This window comes from Miniopterus natalensis, chromosome 1, assembly GCF_054644295.1.
Source record: "Miniopterus natalensis isolate mMinNat1 chromosome 1, mMinNat1.hap1, whole genome shotgun sequence".
NCBI classification, from domain to species: domain Eukaryota; kingdom Metazoa; phylum Chordata; class Mammalia; order Chiroptera; family Miniopteridae; genus Miniopterus; species Miniopterus natalensis.
Window position 1 is genome coordinate 24371858 of NC_142081.1, and position 9909 is coordinate 24381766.

The 9909-nt window shown below is 42.3% G+C and overlaps 1 protein-coding gene across 4 annotated transcripts; it reads right to left on the minus strand.

The window, feature by feature from the left end:
* Positions 1-3341: 3341 nt before the first annotated feature.
* Positions 3342-8501, minus strand: SRSF5 (serine and arginine rich splicing factor 5). 4 transcript variants are annotated; one of them, XM_016223881.2, is made up of 8 exons: positions 8344-8501; positions 7310-7454; positions 6924-6994; positions 6687-6785; positions 6324-6393; positions 5029-5102; positions 4498-4608; positions 3342-4174 (listed from the first exon to the last, which is right to left on the minus strand). In XM_016223881.2, exons 2-8 carry the CDS (start codon positions 7433-7435, stop codon positions 3901-3903), a joined length of 825 nt encoding a protein of 274 aa, XP_016079367.1. In that variant the 5' UTR covers positions 7436-7454; positions 8344-8501; the 3' UTR covers positions 3342-3900. The 4 variants fall into 4 exon arrangements, with proteins under 4 accessions (XP_016079367.1, XP_016079365.1, XP_016079366.1 ...); XM_016223879.2 differs by having other exon boundaries at positions 8340-8501; XM_016223880.2 differs by having other exon boundaries at positions 8218-8501.
* Positions 8502-9909: the final 1408 nt, after the last annotated feature.

Consider the following 9909-nt stretch of genomic DNA (forward strand, 5'->3'; position numbering starts at 1 on the left):
ACAGATTGGGGGGAGGTGGGGTGGTCAACCCTAAAAGCCTCACCTATCTCCAGCTTAGAATTTGATATTTTTTTTTAAAAAAGTAAAGACTTATTCAATGACAGCCCTATGAAGGAAACCAAAACTACCTTTTACCTCTCCTCTCCACAACAGTGCCTGTTAGGCATCTAAAAGGCACCTGATCTCTCATCCTGGCCACCAAAAGGCTGCAGGTTCCATCCCGTCGGGATGCCTCCCAAGAGGCAACCGATGGATGTCCTTCTCTCTCCTCCTCCCTTTCTCTCTAAAATCAATACACATATCCTTGGGTGAAGATTTAAAAAACAAGCACTCGATTTCTAAACTAGTCAAAAAGTTTTTTCTCAAAATCAAATACCCAAATCCTGTTCCAAGTTTTGTGACTAAAAGATAATGCTCAGAGAGCTGTACGATTAGACTTCTAAAGTCCTTTCTAATAACCTTAAAAATTCAGATCCTGCTCCTTCCATCACTCTACTGTGATTAAAGTTCCTGAGAACACAAATACACCACCAAGTATACGAAAGCAGATATGATAAAGTGCAAAAGCAATTAGACAAGACAAACTCAAGAGCTCAGCCACAATTAATTGAAAGAAAATAATCCCAGAAGTAGAGAGAAAAACTACAATCCCAGTAAGAGGGGAAAACCTTTAACAAGAAAAAGCCAGGCAACAAGAAATAAAAAAATTTAACAGAATCGTTTCCCTAATCTAATATTCTATATCCCATCAGTTCATTAGGTTATCAGTGGTTTTCACATTATGCTCCCTCATAATTCAGAGTTAAGATGCTGCCAAAATTAATGGTTTCTCCATTCAAAGAAAATACACAAAATTCAAATTCCTAAATTTCAAACTTTCTCCAATGAAATGTAAACATTTTGCATATGCTTATGTACAAACAAGCATTGGGTCAAAAATTAAAGAACAATAGTGTTTGCAAACAGCCTACCATGCCTAACTACTCATGATTTTCATATCACTTAATGATTAGATACAACTGAAACTGCGACAATTTCGGGGCATCAGTCTGGCAAATGTCGAGGACTACCAATATTCCAAGTACCACATCAAACTTGAGCGCATTGCTGATTTGGGCCACAAATGCCCTATTAAAAATGAAGATTTGCAAAACGGTTTACCATTTATCTTTTTTACAATACCCACATTGACCTATCTATTCAAATTTTTCCCCTAATATCTAGCAGACAACTGCTAGGAAACTTGGTTAAGTAAAACAAAGCAATGTAAGAACAAGTTTAGGTTTTTGAGGCAGGTAATATACTTAAGATATATTACCCTCAGTGTAAAAAGATGCAGGGGAGACCGGCCGGCGTGACTCAGTGGTTGAGCATCCACCTATGAACCACAAGGTCACAGCAGGCTCGATCCCCAGTAGGCAGCATGCAGGAGGGAGCCAATGACTCAATCTCATCATTGATGTTTCGCTCCCTCTCCGAAATCAATAAAAGCTTTATTAAAAAAAAAAAAAAGGTGATTCTGTAATGCCAATCACCTCTCCATAAAAAAATAAAAAGGTGGATATAGTCAATATTGTGATAAGACAGATGATCACCGCCCACATTGTTAGGTATATAAATGTCAAGTCACTATATACTGTACACCTGAAACTAATCTTGTGTACCAACTACACTTAAAAAAATAATTGCAGGCAAAATAAGTGTTACACTCAAACTTTAGAGTACTAGATGAAAGGAATAAAGATATACAGCACAAAAGTTACACTATGCCCTGCAAAGGCTAGTCTTCAAACTTTGCTTATGCTCACACCCACACTCACGACTTCTCAGCATCTGGACCTGAAAATTTAGGCGCTTTGTTGGTTCAAACCAACTCCATCTTCTCTACCATTTGTTTAAAGGGTCTTATTTTATTGCCTCACTGTATAACAGACTATTTGTAATACTAAAACAGTAAGCGTTAACAGACAGAAAAGTCAGAAAAAGTAGTAAAATATCCAAGTACATCCATAAAACCGAGTTACTTTATTTTAAAAAGCTCAAGGGGGGGGAAATTGTGTTTGATGGCAACTACTTGGCTGACTTGTTCGGCCTTCAGAAACACACTATGAAGAAAAAAACTAGGTTCTTCCATTTTCTTTTAATCCTCACCCAACGGTATGTTTGTTCTTGCTAATCATCATCTGAGGATATTGTTTCCATTAATTTTTAAGAGTGGAAAAAAGGGAGAGAAATTGGGCGGAGACACACATCTACTGGGGATCGAACCTGCAACCCAGGTTATGTGCCCTTACCCGGGAACAGTCGGTGCCTGGGCTGATGCTCTGAGCCACCCAGGCAGGGCAGATTCTGCATTTTAGGCAAAGCCACTGCCCTCGGAGTTAAAGGACACCACGTCAACTCTCCCTAGAATCAGCTCCACAATTTTATGGCTCGAGACCTAGTCTTCCATACAGACGGAAGTGGCCTTCATGCCAGTGTACCAAAAAGCTTTCAAATCTACCCCCAAAAGAAGATGCCCTTAGTGGATCCCCACTTTGGAGAAACCAAAAGCGATCTTTCTAGTGTTTTCCTCAAAACCCCTGCAGGGCTATGCAAGGGCCTACACTCTGGTTTGGGGATTCCGAACTGGACTTCACGGGTCCTAGTACCAGTCTAACACTTGCTCTTCTCTTTGGCCTGAATCTCCTCCAGTAAAATGGTACTACACAGCAAGTAGTTTTGAAGATTCAGTGCATGTTATTCAGTTACCAAGTATTTATCTAGCCTGGAACTCAAATGCAGGGCTAAAGTCCTATCAGTCTCAGAGACTCCACTAAGTTTAAATAAAGCTCATTACCTGAAGATGGACGAAGAACCTTAACACATACTGTCACATCCATGTCTCAGGACTAAAAGTACGTGAACCCCTTTAAAGCACTCATGTGCACTGATCTGACAAACCACTACCACAAAAAAAAACCTTTATGTGATCATCTCTGACCACCAAAACTGCATTACAACCTTTAAGAAAGGCATAAAATACTAACTGTACCATTTGCTTCCCAAATTGGCCGCCTCTTGACTACGGAAACCTAAGTAACTGATGCCAATGGAGTAGTAGTCAGGTGATAATGGAACAGAGCATAAAGGAAACTGTCATAAATTGTTATTGCTTTGAACAGTTCACTGACTTGGCCCACCTTTTGAGCAGCCTGGAAATGTCAAAAGCACTATTTAAAATTTTAAACTAAAGTAACCTGACCAAATGACTTCAGCATTCTCTACAAGAAATTCTGAGTGTAGAATATAGACGGGGCGAGAGAAGTACATAGCACAAATCCTTCAGACACAGACAAAAGCAGTTTTATAATTTTTTATTATCAATAACAAACAGCTGCTTGTTAGTTTTTACCAGGCAGCTGTTAAAGGGTGGGTGGGGAGACACCCTTGACCCTAACAAGGAAAACTCAAATTAAGCCTTTATGTACAAGCAAATTTAGAGCTCTTTTAAGTGTCCAAAGCTATTAATTAGTTTAATTGATGCATTAAACTAATTCTGAATTAACATATTTGAATAACCAAGAACTAAAATGTTCAATTTTTTTCTAGTACAAAAAAATTAAATTTGCTTTAGTTATAAAAGAGCTCTGTCAATATACACAAACTATATACTTCAGACATTCACAAAAATGTGAGCAGAAGGCTTATCAAAAGACATTTAATACAATTAGTTTTCAACAACCCCTTGGTGGTCCACATCTACAAAGATATCCAGCCCAACCCCCCCCTCCATATCCCACCCCCACAGAAAAGCACATACTTACCAGAATTTTAGCAAGTATGATTTGGGAATTTGTATTTTTGGTGGTTTTTTTGTGTGTTTTTTTAAAAAGGCCCCCTGGGCAAGTTATTTACAGTTTAATTGCCACTGTCAACTGATCTGGACCTGGACCGGGACCGGGACCTGGACCTGGACCTCTGGCGATCCACAGATGCTGGAGACTTAGATCTACTTGAAGAACCACGTTTCTGGCTCTTCTCAGGTGCAGGAGACCTACTACCAGAACGAGACTTGCTCCGGCTCCGGCTCCTGCTCCTAGACCGACTGTAAGACTTGCGACTCCGAGAACGGGATCGGCTACGAGACCTAGAGGAACTCCTGGTCCGGGAACGAGACCTACTTCGTGACCTACTGGTAAGGGGGCAAAGAAAATACAACATGAGCTGCAGGCCCTACAAACCCATTAAATAAAACTTTAACTTAAAAATATTAAAGAGGAAAAAAAATACATATATATTAGAGTGCCGTGGCTGGTGTGGCTAAGTTGGTTGGGCACTGTCCCATGCACCATAAGGTTGCTGGTTCAACCCCGTCAGGACACATGCTCAGGGTATGGGCTCAATCTCTGGTAGAGGCCACACAGGAGGCAACCAATCGATGTTTCACTGTCACATTGATGTTTCTCCCTCCCCCTCTTCCCCTCTCTAAAAATAAAAATTACATTAAAGAAATACCTGTGCCTTTTGCTGCCTTCAATTAATTTTATTTTTCTCCCATTTATTTCCTTTCCAGAAAGTTTTTCAATAGCATTCTTTAAGTCACCATAAGAGGCAAATTCAACCACCCTACAATGGAAAAACAAAACAAAAACACATTTATAAACTTATGTACATTTTACAATATCACAAGCTACAGACATCTAGATTAAGTGCCTTTTCCATGTTCATTTTGCTATTACTATACCAAGAGCAAAACTCTCGATAATGTGGAATTAGAGAGCAAGGTTTCTCAACCTCCTAACTGCTAACTATTGACATTTTAGGCCAGACAAGTCTGTTGTGGGGGGCTTTCCTGTGCAATGTATAAAGTTTATATGCATCCCTGGCCTAGATCTACATGATGCCTGGCATTGCCAAGTGTCCCCTGAAGCAAACTCACCTGAGAAGCAAGAGCATGCACAAATTTTAAGTACTCAGAAAAACATTCACAGTAAAGTTTCTAAGATAAGATATTTTAAAAGGCTTATAATCTTTAGTAATACTCACCCTTCATTTAATTTAGGTCTGTGTGCATCCGCAAAGGTTACTTCTCCAGCTTGTCTCATAAAATCTTTGAGATCCTTAACACAAGACAATCATGTTAAACAGAGAAAAGGAAACCTGACACACAAACAACAACATGGTATAAAAACAAGACTACTGAAAGAGAAGATGTTAGATAAAGTACAAACATGGTATTTACCACACTTGTATTCTATCAGAATTCAAAAATTATCTATGTCAGGGCACGAAATAAGCAAACAGCATATTGCTTTTAAGCAAAATGCTAAAGGAAGTTCAAATTTTAACATTAAGTAGTATTAGTCTATACTGAGCTCAATACAAAAGGAAAACAAAAAACAAAACAAAAAAAAAAAACAAACAAAAATTAACAGTACATATTTTCAAAATAAAGACTAAAGTAGTAATTTTATATTTAAAAACAGAACATTTACAAGACACCAGTTATTTTGTGCCCCATATGTCATTAAAAAAGTTTACTTTACCTTTATTATTATTTCCCTAGGCTAGTCAAGCAGCAAACCGTTAATCGGTCGAAGAAACCTTCATGACATATGCCCGACTGGCTCTTCGCCACCCACTTGAAGGACACTACCCAATCGGTGGAAGCCTTTAATCACACAGCCCTCCCTATTAGCAGACTACTGGCGGATGCAGACATGTTCTACTCTTGTGCAGTTACCAAGGACCACTTTACTGCGATCAGGATTCCAACGACCAACTAATTTCGTATCTTTCGACCAGGACCTCTTATTCGGAAGCGTTACAGGAAGACAGCTCTCAACTTAGGGATCAGATCACGTTATCAGCGCTCTGGGATTGCTGCAACCTGGCACTCCAAGTAAGTGCCCCGATTACGTCTAGACCGGCAAACACAGATCTAGAGGTGGCCAATTGATCACTGTAGGAGCTGACTGGCAAAGTCAACCAGGCCCAACCAAGAGTGACCAAGACAACGATTAGGATAACCCACAGGCACTCCTCGTCATAAGGCCAACGACACAGATAGGCTGGCAAATAAAGGGTTTAATATTTGGTTAAAATTGATTTTAATAACAAGAAAAAATATCCTCAAAACATTTACATTTGATCACTAATATTAAACTTTGAAAATATCCCCCAGTTACATTTAATTAAAAATTTAAAATTACAATTAAGTCCATTAATTTAATTAAAAATAGAACTACTTTTAATAAAATGTTAATAAATCATTAGCTACCCAATTCCATTATTTTTTAAAAAGCCACATTAAAATATCTCAAAACTGAATTTCTACAAACCTGCCAGCTGACTCTTGACGATAAATTCTCAACTATAAGCCGATTTTCTGTTCTTACAGGGGGAGCATTTCTAAGGAAGAAAACAAGTATTCACAATGGAAGATACACAGCAATGTGCACTTATTTTGTCCAACTGTGACCACGTTTATGCAACCAGACATAACAAGTTACTCAAATGTTTTCTTCAACAGTTTCTTAATTACGATTCATTATGCAGACTTAACAGAAACAGTGAACTGACATAGGAATAAAAGAACTGACTTGTTTTGGCAAGAATCAAGAATCACTTATTGCTAATGGTTCTCAATCATTAAACAGTCATGCAGTAATGATTGTTCAAAACCACCATCCACCATCACATACCGTCTATCATTTCGAGGTCTGCGACTACTAAAACGATCAGAGTAGCGTCCTCTACCTCTTCCACCTCGGGATCGTGCCCGAGCATGTTCAATAGTAACCCTATAGGAAGAGCAGAAAAGTCTTCATTATCCACATTCACTACGTAAGAGATCTACTTAGGAAAATACCCCAGCATACCCTAAATCTGCTCTATTTTACAATGTTAACTAATTATAAAACTAAAAATAAGATTCTCACCTTTCACTGCACAGTTCTTTTCCATCAAGTTCATAAACAGCATCATCAGCATCCCTGGGATCCTCAAACTCCTAAAATACAAACATGAAAAAAATATAACACTTAGCAGTTTTAAAACTGTGTTCTACAACATATTAAGAGCACTAAAAACTTTCAACAGATGAGAAAAGAGGTATCTTAATGACAGTGTCACATCGGTAATAAGACTAATAGACAAATGAACAGGAGTGGTTCCCCTCCAATCAGCAGTGAGGTTCTTTCATTCCTTAAAAAAATTCACTGCTTTAAGGATGCATAACATTTTCTAAAGATACTCTGACTCATGCTGCTTATCAGAATCTTTACCAACTTCACAATAGATAATCCAGCCAGTTCTGAATACTCACCACAAAACCAAAGCCTCTTTTCAGATCGATATCTCTTATTCGTCCATACCCCTTGAAGAATCTTTCCACGTCCTTCTCCCTGGCCGCTGGGTTTAGCCTCCCGATGAATACTCGACAGCCACTCATGACGCCCGGCTAGTATTTCCTGTTAGGGAAATAATTCAATTGACACAACACCAGTGAATGTCAGAGGAATGCCTGCTCAAGGGGTCAAAAAACATGAACGGCATAAAATAAAATGTTTACCGGGTGATGTTATAAACAAGATTGCCAAGAGTGCCTCTTATTAGGCCAGGTCCCTTGCAGACAAAATTAAAACTCGGCTCCCAACACGATCCTTCCCTGGGCCCAGAACGCAGCAACCGCAACGCCCACTGCCGCCTCTGGAACTGCGCAGCCTCACACTCTCCCCGGCTCTTCTGGCCCCCTCCCATCTGCCGCAGTTAGGAAAGGCCGAGAAGTGCGGGCGGAGCCGGCCCCGCCCTCCGCAAGGCCAGCCCAATGGCGAAGGGCCGCGCGTGCGTCGCCGCCTCCCGGGAGCGTCACAGAGGATGGAAGCCGGAATCTCGCGACGCCACCGCCGCGCCTGCGCAGAGGGCGGCAGGCGGACGCTAGACAGCCACAAAATGGCGGCGGCGGAGCCAGCAGTGGGGAGCGCCGCGCGTGCCAAACTCCCTTCTCCCACCCCCTCCCCCGACTCCACTGTTTCGGAGTCACCATTCCCGCCCACAGAAATCCCGAACCACACCCCAAGCAAAGCCCACTACTCGAGGGGTTCGGCTAATGAAGAAGTAAAGAAGTAGGGAGGGGCACACACCCCTCGGTAAAAAAGACCATAACCAAGACCGCCCTTCCACCTTCACTTCCCCTCAAACAATACCCAAAGGGAGACGTGCCCCAGCGCCCACCTCGAATAAACTGCGCTCATTGGACGCCGTCCTCCGCAAAGAGAGCAGCCCTGGCCACTGATCCGAGTGGCCATGAAGAAGCCTCGATCCGAGAAGCCATTCCCTCAAAGTGAGCCACTCACCTACCGGACAGGATCTCTGGCAGCTGAGACCCAAGAGAGGTCCGTAGTCTGCGACGGAGCCGTCTGCCTCCCCGCAGACCAGGACTCTACTCGTCTACGTCTCTCGACAACTGACGCACTTAGCTGCTCTGGCGTTCTACAAAATGGAGGGTGCGCCTTGCGTCACTTCCGGGGACGCCCATGGAACCTCCTCCTGGGATCCGAGGACGGAAGTTTCCGCGGGGTGGGGAACTCGTTACCGCGACCGGCCGAGCTACGGTCGCTCGCGGTGGGCGGGGCCGAGGGGCGGGGACCGAGGTGAGCGCCACCGTCAGGTACCGGGTTGTGAAAGGGCGGCCGTTGAAGACACTTGGTCCTTCCAGGTCTTGAAGTTCGGTTCCTCATTGTCTCTCCGGTGAATATACTCTAAGACAAATGACGCCTCTTTTTTATCTGATATTTTGTCAAGAGGCCCCGAAGAGTCCTGGATGAAAGAAACTCGGGCCTTGCAAAACTGGCCATCTCTCACCCCGCGCCGCTTGCAGCTTCAGGTTGAACGTTGGAAAACGCTCCTTGATGAGCGATGAATGTTTTAACCATAGCGCGGAAGTGTCGTTTATAGGACGAAGACTGAAGAAGTGCAGTGTGTTTTTTAGTTTTATTTTTTTTTAATATATCTTTATTGATTTCAGAGAGAGGAAAGGAGAGGGCGAGAGAGAGCTAGAAACATCAATGATGAGAGAGTCATTGATCGGCTGCAGCCCGCAGCCCGGGCATGTGCCCTGACCGGGAATCAAACCCCCATCGCCTGGATCCCAGGTCCACGCTCAACCGCTGAGCGACGCCCCGCCGGCGCAGTGTTTTATTCCTCCAAGCAGAAGGTTGCTTTCAAAATGGGTGTGGAACATAGCCCTCCGCTTCCTGAACTGCATTTTCCCAGTAAGATCGTCAGGCTTAGAAATTTGAGCTTAAAGATGGTGAAAGGTTACTCTGCTTTAATGCTTTTAGGTGGAACCCAAGGCACCCTATTTTTGAGAGGGGCCCAGAATCTAGGGTTGCTGCTTGTAACTAGAGTTACACAGAGATAAAGTAGCTCAAGAAGGAGCAGAGCCGCTGGCCCTTATCTCTGGCCCTTAGGCTGACCTCCTCTGACCGCGGGGGCATCCAGGAACACTGGGCTGAGCTCGGACAGTTAGTGTACATGGCTTGTCCGTTCATGCACTTTCATGTTTGTTTTAAATAGAGCCTCAGAGGGTACTCAGCAAAATTGTGAAATTGGCTATCTATTGGGTGGGGAAGTAAGGATGGACTTAAAATATGTACTAGTTAGATTAAAACACTTATCTTCAGCTGCTAGCCTCATAAACGTTGGCATATCATAAGGCACAAATTGTTCCATGCCGGTACTTATTTAATTTGTTTGCTTTCTGCATAATTTTTGAAAATCTGTCTTCCAGTTATTTTCTACATTTCGTGTTGACTGTGAAGCAATCACTTGTGATTTCACTCAACATTTTGCTGCAATAAGGGAAAGTAATCTAGAAAAACTTTTCTGGGAAGTAAAAAATAGGAACAAGGGTGCTGTACACAG